At 27.4% G+C, this 21,046-nt stretch overlaps 1 protein-coding gene across 1 annotated transcript in view; it reads left to right on the top strand.

Moving 5' to 3' along the window:
- The first annotated feature begins 1,118 nt into the window (after positions 1-1,118).
- LOC132927932 (nose resistant to fluoxetine protein 6-like) overlaps positions 1,119-21,046 on the top strand; it is a 60,103-nt gene continuing 40,175 nt past the window's right edge. The window contains exon 1 of the mRNA XM_060992498.1: positions 1,119-1,853. Coding sequence (XP_060848481.1) covers positions 1,583-1,853 — 271 coding nt within the window. The 5' untranslated portion in view covers positions 1,119-1,582. The remainder of the gene's footprint in view (positions 1,854-21,046) is intronic.

Genomic DNA, 21,046 nt, shown 5'->3' with positions numbered 1-21,046 from the left:
AATGGTTTCCAAAAATTTTTATGAATGCTATGTATAAAACTTATAAATAAAATTTATTGTATCATAGCGAATTTCTTGATGACTTTTTATTTTGTGATCGACTACAGTAATTAACTATTTCAAAAATTTTCCTTTAAATATAGTTGTAGAGCATTTGTGTGACGTGTTAAATTGGTCTAAAAGTATTTTGTGTAAATACATTTTTAGTATTTATTAATTGATCCTTTTTGAGGAGTATCTAATTTTATTGGGTGTAATAGTATACACTGTATACCTTAATAGACTCAACGTGCAATGTTACGCATACAAGTGTAGTATAATTTAATATGTAGTTGACGATTTCAAGCGAATTTCGGCGAAACAACGCTGCCCGAGCTCTGTGGTTTCGCAAACTAAATACATATTTTGTATCCATAAACTCTGCACTCTGCTGAACACTCTGCGAGACCTGCTGCATACAGTAAATGCTGTACGTACAACATCGTGAGTCGTGACATAACATCAATCATTATATACATTATATTATTATGTCTATGAATCGATATTATGCGCTATACTAAGTTGCGTGTTATTATAGATTACAACATGGTGGTCTATGCGCGGCATCGAGTAAATGTCAAAGAGCCTGGAATCGGTGGCGCCAATTCGACGATTCGTCGGAGGCATTATTGTTCCACACACAGCCGTTGCGTTGTCGAAAAAATAATATAATACATCATATAATATTCGTTGTTTATTTTTCGCGGACGGATTAGCTATCGGCGCTACTGCCGCAACACCCGTTTCCTCGCGAGATCCTAGTCGACATGACGTGATCTATCTATACACGCCAATCGTCACGGAATAATGTGTTTTTTAATATTTTAATCTGACGGATGATATATTGGGGCACTGGGTGCCCTGTGCCGCGGCGTGTGACGGATGAAGCGATGACGTGCTGTTGTCGGAGCGGCGGCGGCGGCGGCGGCGGCATCGTCGTCCACCTTGGAACAACCGAAGAAAGTGAAAGAGGATGCGTGCAGTATCAACTATTACACCCGTGTTATACTATATACTATTACTATTATAGAGGGGCACGTGGACAGACGCCGCCGCCGCCGCCTAAATAACAATAATATATCGCCGCGATAACTGACAAACGTCAGTCGATGGCCGCCTCTGTACGACTGGCGAATAATATAATGATATACAATATATCAAACCCGATAATAAATTGCGATTAAAAAATAAAAATAATAATAATAATATATCTTTCTACTGAATTATTATTTTCGACGATACGGCGACACGACGCTAATATTAATACCTATAATATATAAAACCGTTTGCCGCGAGATAGGCGACCGCAGTCGTCGATCATAACTCACCTACGACACGTACCATTATAATATTATATATTATACACGCGCGCAGTGCTGGTATCTCGTATATTATATAGTATACCCGAATACGCGCGCACGTACCTGGCTGTTAGCTGCACAGGCGTCCGTGTAGGTTTCGGGTCCATTGCCTTTGGATCCACGCGCACGTCGTCTAGCCTTTGGGTCTTAACGCACCCGACGTTTTGCGGATATCCGTTGACATGATGAAATCGTTCGGACCGTGCTGGTCGCTGCTGGTCGTCCTGCAGTGTTTCGTGGCTTTTGCCGCGAACGAGCCAGCGACATACGTCCGGACGCACAGGAAATGCGATTCAAGAAATTTCACGTCATTTAACCAATTCAACGAGTGCACGAACTCGTCGTTGGAGTCACCATCTGCGGGACAGCCGGTCCAACAGCGGCAATACGCCTTTTTGTCGGCGGACGACAACAAGAACGTTTCGTTTCTAGTTCAAAAAGACATGTACCACGGTGAGTAAGAATTAAATAACTAATATTATGTTTAATACGAATCATCGTCGCATTTATAGTAACTCTTGTGTCTAAACTTTTTTTCTGTGTTTGGTAATTATGGGTTTTTTTGAAAATTTAATTTTTTCAAAAAACAATATTACGTTCAACTTGAAAAATATTAATGATATAAATTCAACTCAAATAGCTTATGATAAAAATGTTTGAGCGTAATGGCTAAGTACCTAAAATAAATCTTTGCCTACCATCTCCCCCAACCATATATATTTCTTTATACACCACATGAGGATATTAGCGAATAACGATACATAAGTGTACGCACTAACTCAGAATGGCAATTTCATATAGTTCAGTAAATTATAAATATGTATAATAATCTTTAGTATGATCGTTTCGTGCAAAAAACGGTAATAAAATAATAGTTTTGTAAATACAAGTACATCGGTTGATTTTGAACAGCCGTATATAATAATATTATGTAGGTGAAATTATGTATAACCAGTAGCCGCATAGGCATATAGGTAAGAACTGCTATACGTCTATATACGTATAATAATTTAAAATGTACATACTATTACATAACTTTATAAGTACTAAAAGTCTGAAAGGCACAATCAAATCTATTCAGCAAAAATTGCTCATGGAAATAATATATTATATACATATTATGTACATGATAATGATGTCCAAATAAAGATTTAGACATGTAATATAATACTATTAATACTATTGATTCAATAAATTATAAATGTGTTTCAAAAACTTAGTATTTGAAAATACATAATATAGTCTTCAATAATATAATTATCATAAAAATGCATATTAATTAAGAAACTTTTCTGTGTTTGCTAGGTACTTTCTTAAATAATTATAACAATATAATAGCTAGGTATAGTTACTATGTACTAATAGTAGGTTTATGGCGTACCTACTAACTATGCTCAACAACGTGTTGTGAAATAAATCGTAAATTTGTGAAATACGATAAAGACAACAACCTCCAGACAACGAAACGAAATCACTGACCAGTTTAACCCGCGAAAAATAACCTCCAGTAATTAATTCAAAACTCACACACTTATCATTTTTAGCAACGATTCCGTCAATCAGGTTTATTCGATTCATCAAATAGAATGTCTTCGAAAATTCTAAATAGTGTAATAGTATAAATGTTCAATAATCAGGTCATTAACTATAATTATAAATTATAATTTGGTAATGACCAGATTTTTAAATTTCACTAAAAAATATATACACGTAATTAATTTAAAAGTCTTACGTACCTGCAACCGATTACCTATATAATATTATCGATATGTGTACCTGGTCTTCATAGGTAGATCGCTACTTAATTTTCAAAATTGAGTTGTTATATACCAATAATTTATCATTTAGCATTTAAAATTATAATATGTAAATTTTGTATACATACGTTTATGTATATTGTACGGTATAATTTAAAATAATATAATATAATGGTTTTATTTATTACATTTTGTTCCCATCTGATCTAGTCAAATGTATTATTATTTATTATTATAATTTTACTATATATTATTATTAAAAAAAAATAATAATAACAGTATTATAAAATTTTCAGTTGTGTGTTAAGCTTTTTGTACTCATCAAGTCTAACATGGGACGCAACTACGCAAGTAAATAATTATAAATTGTTTTTTGAAAACTATAAAGATTGATCTGATATAGTTATAAAGATAATAATTATCAAATATTTGTTACCTTTTGTTAATATAAAGTCAACAGATAATATAATATATTTTTTTATCAATCGCATAAATATTTTAATTGTTAGAATACCTTCAACCATATAAAAAAAGAAAATTAAAAATGGTTCAAAGTCGTTTTAATAGTTTTCGTATTTATTGTACCTATATAATATTATTTATTTTTTAGTACAACGATGATACATATAACAATTTTTTTTGTACACATACATTTAGTATAATATTAAATACAACACGTAAATATCTATATTATGTAAAACGACTGAGTAGACTAAATAATAAAATGAATTAACCCAATTTGTAAGTACATAAACACGATAAAATCAATGATGTACATGAATATGGTTATTAAATTAATTTAAAATATGAATAATAAACAAAAAAAATAATACAGGACAAAAACTATTATAATGAATAGATATAATATATCTATCTTTGTTGATGCAGACGTAATTATCTAATTAAATCTAATAATTATCTTATGCAATTTTTTAGAAACGTGTATTATATTAAGAATTCCATAATTTTAACATTTAAAAACTAAAATTTAAATACCTATATATATTATGTACCTATCAATGACATACCTATTATGTTTATAAATTAATAAAATTTTATTTAAACGACTTTTATATAGTGTAATTTCATTTAAACTATCGAAATTAAATACCATAAATATATTTTTGTTTACCGTTCTCTTTGTTATACCAATATAATACAAAGAGGACACTGTTAAATGTCGAAGTAATTACATTAACTATATTTGGTATAGCCGGTATAGGTATGAGTAATATTTTCTTAATGGCTTCATTTTTGAAAACATTTGTGTTGTAGTTGGAACACTTAAATACAATCATTTATATAATTATATTTTAACTATTTTAATGTAAAGTTTGGGTTCGACAAATCTGAAAATATTATATATAGTTACGTTCTTGCCCGTAATGACATTATTGTGTAACCCGAGACATAAACATTTTACAGCGTATGATAGTTTACCGAGTGAAATATTTGTCCTCGCAAATTTAAGTTATTGTGCATAAATTATTTTTATTAGGTAATAGCTAATAACATGTATTATGATATTAGGTAGGTATGGAACGTATAATCAAAAATCGTACAAATTATTTTTTTACCTAGTAAAACTGTGACGTTGCATATCGATGTACAATCTAGTAACTACATAGACGGATTAAAAATATTACGCCAACATCTTTTTATGATACCTATCTATACACGGACTGCAGCAGAGTATGTGTTGTCGATAACAGTAAAATCAATATTATTTTACGATTGATTTATGCAGGTGATTCCCCAATCGTACATTTTATCAATTATTGAAATATTAATTGAAAACATACATTATAGTTAGGTACATATAAAATATCAAATATATTATTACATACTTAGCCATGTACTTTTAACTCATAGTTGTTCAAATTGTTGTTAAAATTAATGTTGTCATTTGTCGCATATCAGATTTTAATACTTTCAATATACATATTAGGTTTTTTAAATGGAGAACACTTAGGAATTTAGTATCCCCCACATTTACGACGTACATAATATATGTTATTAGTTTAACTGTTACCATATAAGTTTTGTTGGATTGAAAACGTTCCATTAATGATGGCCTATAACCGAGGGACGTTTCTGAAAACATGTTTAGTTAATTTTGACTAAGTATTTTCATTTATATAAGTTGTGTAAAAATCACTTAATACTTCATTGATAATATTAAACATTTTGTAAGAAATATGGACATTTATCTAACAAATAGTTTTATTCTTAATATTAAACTCTTAAATCAAACTATGTAAAATGTAAAGCAAAACATCAGTTAAAACATAAATATTATTTTATATTTACACATGTTTTATAAAAATGTTAAAAAATGTCAGTTTAATAAGTTTTGCTAATGTATTCCCCTTCCCTCATGCCAAATGGTTATTATTTCATGGACAAAGGTGTCACTCATACGTATTATAATATATAAACAATAATACTTGTGTTTGTATTCATAGTTACTTATTTTGGATTTAGAATTAAACGTAATCATTATATTTATTACTGTATCTGCACGCAGAACCTATAGTTGGTTCTGTATAGTGCATATTAATATTGTAAATTGTAATGAATAGAACGTCTCAAACAATGCATATACTTGCCTATATACCGTGGCTTGCAGAACATACGTATGAAGGCATATGCACTATATCAGATAATTTATTATGATTATAGTGTGGCCGGAATTAAATTTATTAAAAATATGTTTAATAAAATCTAATTGTACAAGACAAAAATGGCAAAATATGCACTAATAGTATAATTTATAGATAAATTAATAATATAAAAATGAGTAATTAATAAGAATTAATTTTTTCAATCGGGTTGTCTTATCAAATTAGATAAATAATAAAAATAGTAAAATAAACTAGATAAAATAACGCTTATTTATTGGTTATTTTTTCTTTGGATTCGATAACTTCAAATTTACAGTGTCGGTGTACCTACAACACCGAAATACCTACAGCTTTTCTAAACAATTTGAAGAAATTTGTTTTTAATATTCTTGCTTATCAATTAATAGTTCGGCAACATCAAGGTTCTAACGTGTATAATTTAACATTTAGAACTAAATAAAGCTAATAATTAAAATTGTCTACTTTAAGGGTGTACACGAAAAGTATGCACTATTGACAAAAATAGGAATTTATGTATTATATTGGTATAATATATAATAAAACATTTCATTTAAGAAATCAGTTTAATTTAAAATGCCGTCATTTCAAACCCTCATTTATGACTGCAGACTCAGGAATCAGGAGTGCCTATATGAACACGGAAATACATTTAATTTCTCTAGTTAGTTTTTCCTCTGTAAAATAGTATACATGCGTCACTGATATAATCAGTGCTCGGTATACCATATATTCGTTTCAACACTATAAGTACCTATAGTGAAATTCGTCAAAAAAGTCAGGGTCGAACTAAGTGAATTAGTAGCTTAATAAAAAATATATATATATTTATTTGGCTACACAGTGTTTACAGTACATGCACGCAGAATTTAGCCAACAATTAAAAATAAAATTTTGAATTTTTACATTTTTAAAATAATTTGTTTTCAATATTGTATTTTCACTAATTAGTAATAATCATTATATTATTATCAAACTATCGATTATTTTTAGCATATTTTCATAGTAACAAAAAGCAAGAAACGAGCCAATAATAATAAATAAACCAAATCACATTTATGAAGACAAAATATAATAAAATTAATATTTTTAAAAATTGTACAACATACTATATTCAAATTTAGTTAATTGTTTTATTTTAAATTATAAATATTATACATTTTATTACGTAGCTACATTTTTTTTTAAACACGATAATTGTTACCTTTTATTGGACAATGGACACATTAATATTAAAATAAATATGTTAATAAATAACCTATGGTGGTTAGGTTATTACCCATATTTTTAAAACGGAAGACATGCCTTTAATGTGAATATGTTCAGGACCCTGAAATAGCCTTTATAGTTTATATACAGCTCTTCGTGTAGTATAAGCTGCAGTTTATTAGATTCGTATATTTAAGTGACAATAATGAGACATTCATTGTAGCAATTTGTAATTTATATTTGTTATATGTATATTAAATAAATAATTATTCATGGTATATAGCGCATATGGTTTGTCAACTGCAGTGATATATATGACGTGAACTTATCATTTTTTTTTTGGTACCTTGTTATCAGCCCAATAATTTCACAATCAACAAAATACCATAGTATATTATACCCGTGTGCTGATTAATTTTCTTAAAATCTTTATAATAAGTAGACTATGCTGTTATTTAAATGTATTAAAAAATCATAAAATATGTAATTGAGTATAATAAATCAACGTGATAATGCGACAAATTTGTTATTAAATATTGTTTAAGTTTATCTATATTATATAAAATAATAATATATCAACTAAAATTCAGTTTTTGTTATTTTTCTAATTTTGGTGTTAATTTTTATTTTTTATTTCTTAGAAAGTATAAAATTAAAAAAAAATTGGGTCCATAATATTGTTCAATTATAACTCACCGATACATTTATATGATTCAAAACTATCTGATATACAGTACACTACTAATTTTATGGAAACAGTCAATAATATTAGTTTGACTTGTCCTGCACCTACAAGCAAATACGCAATAATATATTAAAATTTGGGCTTGAAATTATATATATATATATACTATATAAACGATATATCATATAATATTGTCAATCGTGACAAATCAAATTGTTAAAAGCTAATAATTCTTGAACCCATTTATTAGATAGACTTAGACCACAAATTAGAAACGAAAAAATTGGATGCAACAAACATATAATACAACATTTACCAAAACAGCTGATTCTCAAAAATAAAATATAACGTTTTGTCTAGATTAACGTTCATTGGGTAAGCCGGTAAGCGTATTAGCCATTAGGTATATAGGTACATAACTGTGGGTATATAATGTGAAGAGTTACACGGTTACATTTTACACCATTGCAATAACACTATATTATACAACAACAAATATTATTCCGTCAGTAATTCTAATACCCATCACGTCTGTTATGCAAATATATTTGCGTGTCTGGCGATGTTTTTAACACGTCAATAACTTTTTTAAATATGATTTTGGAAAATCCTTTATATTACTAGTGATCCGCACGATTAATATACATGACTTATATATATTATATACTATTTCGCGATTCAACTAAACTTTTAACAATTTAATTCTGTCGAGCGTCCATGTACCTATAATATAATATTAATATGTATGCAACTATGCAAGTCTTAGAGTTAGGGAATATCTCATAGGCATTTCAGGCACGCAGTATGACTATCTCTTCTATACACAATACTGCCGATGGATTTGTAAGGCAAATAAATTATAAGAACAAAAAATATTAAAATATGTACAAAAAAAAGTAAAATATGCGAGAAAAATATAATAGCCTGCACATAAGTACAATTGTTTGTATTATTGATAAAATAATATTGTTATATATATTTTTAAAAAAATGAGGGTTTCTTATCACTGGTATTTATTCGAAGTGTATATTTTTTTAATTTGGTGTATAAAAATATTGATAAATTTAATATTGTACTTAGCTGTTTCCTAGAAGGTATTTCCCAATATTTCAAATTGTTAGTAAATATATATATTATGTACTTATTATGCTCTCACTGAGTTGTATGAGAACTTATCCTAGCGGTCAACGAGCGAAAGAATGTTCGTATTGTAATTCGTGCTGTGTAGAATATATCTTATATATATCATTATATATGTGCGCTTGCTGTCTGTTAAAACTTGATAATAAACTTATACCCAACAGCCGAGTTTAGTATAGGTTAATAATATAATAATATATAGATATTAAACGCTTGGTCATTGCCACGCGTGTCGTACAATTATGTTGTACCATATGCCCATATCGCATATAGGACGACTAACGACGACGACGTATTTTTTTTTTTTAATATTATTCATTAAAAATTGTACAGGTGTATTGTGCATATATTATAATCAGTAAACACACTAGCCAGAATATCTATATAAAATACGATTTAGGCGCGACTGACGGGCATAACGCTTATGGCTTACCTAATCCAATTATACAGTTGTCGTATGATAGGCCCATTGTATTTTGTGTTGCGGATGTTTATTAATCAATAATAAATTATTCACGTTAAATTCTCGCAATACACCCAAAATATATTCCCTGTGCCTTATGCAGTTTGATAATACGACCCCGTGAGTGTATAAAATAATTATCGATTGCATACGTCATTTTCGAAAATATCTGCCTACTCGAAAACGGTATACAATTAAAAACATCACTGACATTGAATATAATACGTACGTGGTATTTGTCCTGAGTAATAAGATAATATTGCACCATAATATAATTACATCATGTATAACGTATACTTAACGAATGTTTTGATGCTTCATTGCCTGCGACAATAATACAATTATTAGTCAGTATAGTCACTAGTCACTGTATAAAAACAGTTTACATTATCTCACCTGCGGTATAAACCTCATTTTTCTGTTTCATAAAAATTTAATTGATCAAATATTTTTAAAAAAAAAACAATAATGATAGCCAACGGTACCTAATAATTAATAATTTTTTTTATAACAAATGTATTGACGTTTTTATGAAGATTGTAATTATATACACTTTACATATACCTATTACAAGACATAATTTGTGTTTTAATTCAATCGTTATATGGTAAACAAATAAAATAACAAACACTATACGTCTATACATTTTCAACTGATAAATACCGTTTTTTGCACACGAAGTTCCATCACGGATAGCTTTTTTACTTAAGCGATTAGTCTTTTTTTTTAATGTAGCTAATTCATATTATTTTATTATGTACTATATGTCTATATCCTTATAAACATAATTTGTGTTTATTCTATAAAGATATTTACAAATTCTACAAATTCTAAGTTAAGAGCGAAAAAATATATATTTTTTAGTAAACATTTTTAATTTATAAAACAATAAACAATTTTTTTAAATGTCGATATTCGTGTTACCATTTACACAATTATCAAAATCATAATATCTTTATTTTATTAATCAGTTATGTATAAAAATATATATATTATTATTATTTATTATTGTTCACATCAAATTAATTATTGTAGTAAAATTACTCCTGCACTACCTTGAGAATGAATAGTACCTACGTATTATTTTATATATTAGATTCAATTTTTGGGTGAACGCTGGGAAGGTGAACCCTCATACAATATTTTAAGTTGCATAATCACATTACCAATAACAATATAATACCTGCTGCACAAGTCGCCACTGCAGAAGCCTATACCACCTACGTCATATAATACATATTAATGTATTATAACATAACGACGTGTTTGCTGATCATCACTCATTCGCTCATCTGTCAAAACTATGTACACCACTCACATCCATAATACGGATTTACGTCGTTATTGACACGTACTCAAATGTATAGATATTTGTCCGTGTGTTATATGTTGAAACCACATATTATATGCATATATGTGAGGACTATAATAATATAACACCTAATGTATAAAACATATTCCGATATTCGTAATAATCAGGGCTCGGGACTTATAGCACTTAAAATCTTTACTATAATTAAAGACTATAAAAAATATTGAAATAAAATGATTATAGGAAAAGTTTCTAACTAAAAAATAAAAATAAATCTTTATATTATAAAAAAATTAAACTTCACTTTCGAGACATTTTGCCTTATTGTTTATAGATTTCCGTGGGATTATCGGAAAAAACCATAGTAGAAAACTGGTCAAAAAAGCAAAAATAATCAGATAAACTGGAAATAAGCATCATATTTTTAAAAAATCGTTGGAAAAAGCAAAAAAATAGCTTTCAAATTTCATAATTGAACGTGTTTTAAAATGACATACACTTCCATAGCACTCTGCTACATTTTAAGCCAATCCATAAAAATAAGCAAATGCTTTAAGTACCGAGTCCTGGTAATAATTTATAATGAATCTACATGACAATATTAAAAAAGATGCAAATTTTGACCAAGATATTATAAAATAATAATATTATATAGAGACCTATATATCATAAAGGGATTCTGCACTACATGGCGAAATATTGTAAATCATAGACCCAATCAAATTCAAACATACCGATAATGGTTTTGAAAACAGATTTTATCTTGTTGTCGTCAATTTTTTTCCTTTGAGTCATGTTTTTAATTTATCATTTTTTAAAAGAAAAAAATCGTAGTTTTAGAAATTTCAATAGAAAAAATTATACCTAGCTTCAAATTTTTTTATAATTGAAATAGACTTTAAAATAAAAAAAAATATGTTTACAAAATCATTATTGGATTACTCTAACACGTAGGAACGCGTATAGGTCTATTTTTCTCAAAAAAAAAAAAAAATACGCGATAGTAGGGAATCTCCTTTCATAATAGTAATTTTTGGCTAAATAAAGCACGTGTTTGGGTGCAAAGGGTGTTTGACGAGAGATAGTCATAAATGTCACGTTCTACATAATATGATCGCAGCTAATTCTATTTTTTTATTAAATACGTAGAAAACAAACATTATAAGTTATGACTTACAATGTAAAAATAAAAAAAAGGACTGAAATCAATGAAAATTAAATAAATACATATCGGTGAGTGGCGACTTCCTGCAGTGTTTTACAAAGAAATCCGTGGGTATTGTCACAGTTAATCACATCGATAAGCCAAATTCATAAAGTAGGTACGTATGTAGTATATTATACTAAATAGTAAGTTTACATTTCAATTTCCTATAGTGTATAGTCCAAATTATGTTTTTTTTTACTATACAGTAGTTTTTTGTTTACAAAAATCCTAAACGTCAAAAACCTTTAACTTTCTAATACCTATAATAGTAGTAATAATAGTAGTTATCAAAAATTATCCGAAAATTCCACATGGAGTAAGTAAGTAAAGTATTTTGTACTATAAAAATACGTTGACTCCAAAACTCGTAAGGACGTTTGATTAAAATATTTTCTTCGCGGGCATGGCGTGCTTTCTACACAAAACTCGTCTAGCCAGACACACGCGGTCATCTGAGTTTAATAATAATATATAGGTATTGGTGTACACTCTTATTAATTTAATATATATATATATAATATAGACCTACATGTATTATAATATTTGAAATACCTATGCAAGGTCATCCAGTTCCGATGCACTTTAAACCGCAGTCGCTGTCGTGGTCGTATACGTCAGTTAAATAATATTATGCAACGGCTCCGACTAAACAGTTGCATAATGATATTTTAAACGTATACATATTATACATAATACAACTGTACAAGTATATAGTGCGTATATTTTTTTTTCGTTGTTATTATTATTATAATATCTATCATTTCTCTATCACTATCTCTCTTTCTCTTTCTTTCTTTTGTATTTTTGTTGTTTTTTTTTTTTGGAAGGGGCTTTAAATTCATATGTAAACTAGAAATCTGACTTTTGACGTCTTACACTCTTACTAAGCAATTCTTACTTGTAGTTACAAACATGAATAGGTAAATAAAAACATGAAAATGTGTATTAAAATATGTAACTAGTAAACTAGTTTACTAATTAACCATAAATGCAAATAGGTTCAATATTTTGAGAAATGTTTTTCTTATGGTATATTTATTTAGGTCCATATTTGTATCTGACATCTGCAGATTAATTTTAGAGGGAGGCTAAACTATTTTTCAGTGCGGAGAGGGGTTGTCCGTCATAATCACCACCTATTTATGATTATGAAATTACTCAAACCTCTTCTTTAATATACCTTACCTCATGACTTATCTTTTATCACATTTAACGATAGTTTTTTTTTTAAATAATTTAATTGTTTTAAATGTTCATTTTAATAAATTCAAATAGATACCTAGTAATTTAATTTCAATATATAAAAATATGAAAACTTTTTCAATGTTAAAAATAGCCAGTATATATGAAAATGAATAAACAGTTATTTAAATCTGATAAATCGGACAGAATAATAATAATAATAAGCACAATTATGATCAATTATGGCGTGTTTTTGTTTACATATAATTTAATTCAGCCTTACTGTCAAGGGGTCTAAACTTAAGTCTTATAAATATTATATGTTCAATATTTATTTATAGTTATTAGGTGTAAATCCAAATTAAATGTAAAAATTTAAAAATGTAATTATGAAATAGGTACAAAATAAAAAAAAAAATTATGTGGGTACAATAGTGAGGTAAGGTACATAAATTAACCAAAAATTATGTTCTAGCTTTATTTTATATTTTTTCGTGGCGATGGTCTCAACTCTCAAGGACATTGGCGTTTGAAGCATCTCAGGTTTATATGTATTTTAATTCATGGTATTATATACTCCACGTGGACTTTAAAGACGATTATAAAAATATTTGGATTGTGACAGAAATATTTTATGTTTTATTTTCTAAATGCATATGGGGAGCACTGATTCATACAAACCATGATGCATTATTTTTAAAAATGTGGATTGAATAATTTGTATCGAGCAGATGACTTTTTTTAACATTTTGATCAAAATCAAAATTTTAACTTTGTTTACTAAAAATATGTTCATGCCCCATGACAGTAATAGGTTTGAATAACATGAGACCGTATTGTGCCTATAAATTATGATAATTTAAAAATCATTATAATAAATAATTATGTGTTTATTATATATATTTTGTTATTTATATTTTTGTAAAAGTATTTGGAACATAACAGTGTATAATCATTTCAGTAATTTAGAAACTACTAGGATTTATAAATATATAAATATAAATATAGGTACCTACATCGAAATGCTCTATGAAATCGTCTGCTTAACAATTAGGACTTGAGAGTAAAAAAGGTTTGTTCTCGTTTGAATAAATGGGACAATCACATAATTAGCCATCTTGTTTACTATATTATGTAAACACAAAATCGGGATCCGAGGGAACAATAACATTTTCAATAACTTGACACTTGTATAATTACTTATTAATATTGTAATAAGGTGCAACTATTCAGTAATTTTTCATCCCTTGAACACAATATCTTTGTCAATAGATGATTTAATTAATATTTTAACAAAATAAAATAACGTGACATGTTGTAGGTACATACATATCATTTATGTGTATGGCTATACTCGTATATTATAATATTACTATACCTATAGTTCTGTTTAACGGGTAGTGATTCACGAGAAAATAAACGTTTGATAAGTCACTCGCAAACTGCAGTTATAATTTTATAACATTAGCTAGTACACAGGTCATTTAAAAATAATGTATAATAATATACAATTTGCGAAAAAATAATTTCGCATTAGTTGCAAATTAAAAGAATATACGAGGTAAACTCGTTCTATGTTCATATATTCTATACATGAGTGTAAATCGCTATTATACTAATACGTATATTATCTTGAAAGCTATAATAAAGAAATAATTGGAAATAGTATGATTTAACACATTTGTTCATACGTTTTGGGTTAATTAAGAAACATTCTATATGCTTCAAAAAAAGTATGTTATTACATATAAAATGTCTACTTAAAATACTGTTTAAGACGTCAAATATGTACATGATATATTATATTAAATATAGGTCCCCAGTAATAACTTTAATAGTATTTCATATTAGTTTATCATATAAACCCATTTAAGACTGCGTGTATAATTTTGAGCGATTAATCGCGACGTTTTAAGAACTAGGACATGCACGTTTAAATCCCCCCTAGTGATATAGGTACAATAACATACTTAATGTGTAAAATTACATTTTTAGCCTTTAGATCATGACAATGGCCGACATTTGTATGCATTTACATATTGTTATCGGTTGGTCCAAAAAATAGCTAGTTCGCACCAAAATCTGTTTCGTGGCCTAACAATTCTGTACACAAAATTTTGGGTAAACCGTAAACCTATATTTTATGATTTTATGCAATTTTAGAGCATACAGGATTTAGCATTAGACATTTTTAACTCGATAAATCAAGATTTTTTACAAAATAATAAATTGTTCAAGGTTTTTAAATACCAAAAACCGAAATCTACAACCTTTTTTTATCAATAATTTAAATCTTGTGCAGTACTACTATATAAAATAAAAGTAATAATTTATTAAGAAAAATAATTTTAGAATTTACTATAGTTTTTTTTTAGAGCATATTTTAAAAGCATATTATTTTGATAATTATAAGAGTATAACTTTATACATATTTAATAGATTTTTAGAGAATACTTACAATTGTCGGCTCTGATTCATGACTTATGACTTTTGAGAATGGCGTTTGAAACATAATCGAATAATTTAATATTAGTTAGGTCTTAAGTATTTAACAATGTTACATGTTATAATATTATAGGTTCCGTTAAGGCATTTGATGTTATAGCAAATATAACATATTGTTAATATTAATCGAATGGTTATCGACGATGCTTCTTTATAATATAAGTACTCCGATCTTCCATGTGTCAAGAGTTCAAGACGTTCCGCTTTAACTGAAAAACTGCCAAAATTATATTGTGACTATATAATAGTCCATAATATGACGACCGCTGCAAGTTTTACTCTTCTACATATTAGAATTTTTTGAGTAAATTTTGCAACGCTACCACCTAAAGTGGGACCTGCCACCTGCAGTTTTATGATATGCTTACACTTTGAAAATTTAAAAATATACTTACAAATATTTCATTAATTTTAATTGATTTTTCATTCATGCCTCATGGATTGTTGAATGCAGTATTGCAGTTGTAGGGCAAACTTCACGGACGTGACTGTGTGAGTGTATGTGTAGCACTCATCCAACTCACCCCATGGCGTGCGATCATATCCGTATATAAAATAGTGATTAGGTTCAATACCATATCATTATTCATTATTTATTCAAGTTTATGATTATAACTATTTCAATCGCAATAAAAATGAAAGGATGCATCATATTTTAAGAGATATAAAATCACAGCAATTATTTATAGAAAAATAGTAGTATAGGTACTAAAATTCAACAATAATGTAGGTAGGTACATGATGTATATATTCAGTGGCGTAACTGGGAAAAAATAAAATATATTTATGATTATCAAAACCCTGACACCTCTCCCCCAGGTTAAAATATCTACCTTTATCCATCAAAAAATTGTCAGGGGGGGCAATTTCCCCCCTTGTCCCCACAATTACACCACTGCATATTTATAAATAAAACAAAATAGGCCAAATATCCGCTATTTCTAAAGAATAGACAGTGGGTGTATATGTTTTATTTAAAACTATAATATTAATCTTTCGTACTTACGTTGGGTATAATAGCGCCGTATAAATGTATTATATATCGTTATTGTCGTAATAACTATAATAAAATCTATATTAATACATTGCACATGTCAAGCAATAACACGAAGATTTCGCAAAGGCGATGGTTCGCAAAATTATAGTATGTGTATGTACATAATAAACTGCATAACATTGTAACTTGTGTAAGTGTATATATATATATATACCATGCGCATACAAGATACTAGACGTATTTTTATGTATATATAATTACAATAATTACGGTCCATCGGATTTCATAGTAAATATAGTATATACACACAAATAAAATATAATATATAATATATGATATGAAAGTATTTAAGCTTTTATGAATTATCGCATTATCGGCTGTAATGATTTTTTTTCACTTCAAAATTGCTTAAATCTTTTTCTAACATTTGCCCATAGTAACATTATCATACTTGACGGCGCATACATAAAGTGCGTATACAGGATGATTTATTTATTAAAAAACTATACGTTTTCTTCACTAATATTATGTATAGTTTTTAACAGCATACTGTTCTTAACAAATTGTACTAATTTTATCATTATGATTTTATTTGTTTAAATAACAACAAACCTATACGTTGTTTACATTTCATATTCAGAAACAAAATATGTTTCAGTTTTTTTATTGATAACAATTGAATGATCAAATATCGAAAATGATTAGAGTAAATATTATAAAATTACGGTTTTGTGATAAAATAAACACGCTGTATATCTTGTAAAAGGTAATAGGTTATATTATACTACAGCAGTGGCCTAATTACTTTCTCGCGCACCGTGACTTGCGTCAATTTTATTCGACCCAACACGTCATAATATAATAGGTCCGTAGCTATATAGGTACCTATACGGATTGCGTATAATGATGTTATAATAATAATATGCAAAACCGTAGTCGTCTTCAATTTCTCGGCGACCGACAAAAAAATAAAAGCAAAACAATAATAATAACGCTCTTATCCGACCCACGCAGAGTATAATCTACAAACGTTATGTAATCTTGTTTTGTTTCGGTTTTACTTTTCCACGCTCTTAATTGCAAACTGCGCCGATCTGAGTTCAGCCCCGTCATCGTCGTCTACCGTTTGTGCCTAATTATAGACCTTGGAGTAGAGAAATATAAAGTTAGATTATTGGGTCGCACATTTCTTTTTCTCGTAATTTTACCGATATCATAACAATTAACAACTAAAACTGTAAATGATATGAATATCTACTAACAGAAAACTTTCCTAAAATGTGTATACTTATATATTTTAAAATTCATATAAATAACTTATTCCAAAAATATTACGTACGTCGTATAATATAGAATTTATTTTACCACTAGAAGGTTGAATTACAAATAGCACTAAAATACCTAGTCAAAATATTATAAATATTATACTAAGTATAGAAAATGTTAATTATAAACATTAATTTAGTAAAATTCTCAAGTACCTATCGATGGTTATTCATTTTTGAATTACAACCAAATAAGAAAATTGTTTACGTCAAAAACTGATTTTGGTTATCACCAATTTTTAAAAAAAGTTTGTATTTTTGACTCTTTAAGGTACCAGCTAAATTCAATTTCAAGCAAAAAAAATATCGAAGTTGAAAATCTAAGCAATTTTACTGCTCCAAAAGGTAATGCGTGATGACAGACGCAAAATAATATATACGTCATATTGATCATTCTAAAATTAATATATTCAATATCCATCGCTCCATTCAGAATCTAAAATGTATTATTTTAATCTGACAAAAATATCTTAGACTTGATTGGTTTTGGTCTGGTTAAAATATTTAATGATTTTTATTATTATATTATCAATATATCATAATATTATATCCACTAATCGGTATGTACAATCTACTCTTTATCTATTTCTAATTTTTAAAACGTCAAATAAATATAATATTATTGAAAAAATATTTTGCTATTATAGGTTATTTTTAGTGCTTTTTTGGTGCATATTTAAGCATTTTTTATAACTTCAAGTCTTCAAGAGCTAACTCTCAAGCACTGAAATTACTAGAATAATATATTCGGACGCCCACGTTTACACCTTTTTCATTTCGCCGCGAAAGCAACGAGCTGACGACCTCGATTTAATTATGTCGCAGTTCATTAATGCCTGTGTAGTTTTGATTATATTTTTTTTATTTATCTATTATCGTTTACCAGAATAACATTATTTAAAATGAAAGATTACGCCGAGACGATGCGTATATGCGATGACGTAGTCCTCTTGATACAAAATAATATTCGCGATTTGAATTCTGGAAATGTTTATATTAAATTTATCACCGCCGTTATGAATATAATAATATGATATAGGCTGGATTTCCTTGAACGACTTTCATTTTCAACCGCTGTACATATTCCATTGGTACCAAACGAATTATTACAAATTATCATTTATTTTAATAATATCATTCAGGGGTGTCCATCTAAATCGCATTATTTTCATAATATATTTATGTATATTTATGATTCATTAAAATATTTAAAAACTTATTGATAACAAATCAAATTAAATATTAATCATGGATGGGGTATTGAATATTTGAATAAACAATATTTTATATTTTACAGTTATGTTGAAACTTGAGAATATTCAATATCATTGGTGCTAATTAGTATTTATTTTATTTTTATATTATAAAAGGAGTAGGTATTGAATATATAAATAAACGAAATAAAGAAAATATTTATTTTATGAAACACCAGTTTTTGAGAAAATCAATTTTTTTTTGTAATTCAACAAGGAATAACTAAAAAAATTTAAAATTTCCACCAAAAATTTGTATACGATATTCTAGTCATCTTTTAATATTATCAATATATTTTAGCTCTTTTTGTGATATTTATGTTAATAACATTGTATGCATAATATATTTTTAGTAAAAAAAAGAATAATGTAATAAGAAGTCCGAGGTCCACACTGATTGCTTTTATAGCAATAAAAACACAGTAACACGTTTAATTTTTATTTGTATAAAATCAAATATTAACGTAATTGGATAATTATTAGGAAAATAACAAATTTTCATTAAATGATTTTACTTATTTGAAGGTTTATTTTACGTACATTACACTGTTATTGCATTTTTATTGAAGGCGTAAAAACATTATTGTGTTTACAAGTAGGTATCTATATAATTTATGTAAATCAGCGAAATAAGAATGTACTCACTCTATCGACCTTTCTTAAAATACGATTGCGTTATTATGTATTATTAAATAATTTGAGACAATTTTTTTACGACTGCACATAAATAACTTGTGCAATATTATCACACTGAATGTAAAATTTTAAAAAGGTAAAAATATACTTAATTTTTTTTTTTTGTGTTTATCATTAAACAGTTGCAGGAATTTGAAGTAGGTCTGAATATATACCTACAATGAATGCAAATAGCTAGGGGCTTTTCAACCCCAAACCCTCCCCACTTTGACTTAAAATAATGTACCTTACAAGTTATTAGTTATAAGTATTAATATAATATATTATATTAAGATAGATATTTTGTTGACGACTACATTGATAACAATTCTATAAAAGTTAATTGTATACTTTATTATCAGTCATCATATAAATACAATATATTACGTGTTTAAAAAAATATGATATTAAATATTTAAATGTACATGAATAATAAATACTAATTTGCACCACACTGATATATATATTACTTATACTCAAACAAGCATATTATTGTGTGAAAATATAATTTCGTTTGAAGCAATTTATAAGAAATAATGACATTGAAATTCGAAAGCATTAATACCGTATTATGAATACATAACGACAAACAAATTTTAATAAATTAAAAACTTTGTTTGAAATCAACAAATTTTCATTTATGTATTTTAAATCATTAATTATCATAACATAGATACAGCATACAGAAATGTATTCAATAAAGTTATAAACATTTTTCGAAATATACGTGGGCGCAATTGTCGCATGAGCCCTGGGAAAATAATCGAGTTCTCCCCTCCCAATTCCTCAACTGTTTTTACGTTTCAAACCGGATCCATACCATGAAATATCTAATTCCATCGAAATGTTCCATACATGTTTTACATAATATTATAATAAATAATAATATATTAATATATTATACTTATTTGTACTGAAACCATTTAAAAGGTAACTATAATATTGTGCAAATAATATAAAACGAATAATTTATTAAAAAATGATGTACATCTAAATAGCTAAATGTAAAATGTCCATTGTTCTGATTGAGGTATTTTTATATTATACTACTTAATCATCATAACTTATAAGCACCACGAAGCCAATTTTTAAAATGTTACATATTTTTTGTTTGTATAGGAGTAATATCTAACGCTAATAGTATAATTATAAAATATGTAGTTATTATGATTGTATATAATTTTAGAATTGCATTATATATTTAGACCAAAACACCCAAGTGACCGTGATAAATATGTATAGTTTACATTTAACGGAGTTTATAACTGGGTAAATCCACTGGTATTATTTAATT

Source organism: Rhopalosiphum padi, chromosome 3, assembly GCF_020882245.1.
Source record: "Rhopalosiphum padi isolate XX-2018 chromosome 3, ASM2088224v1, whole genome shotgun sequence".
Classification (NCBI taxonomy): domain Eukaryota; kingdom Metazoa; phylum Arthropoda; class Insecta; order Hemiptera; family Aphididae; genus Rhopalosiphum; species Rhopalosiphum padi.
This window is presented reverse-complemented; position numbering and strand designations above follow the sequence as displayed.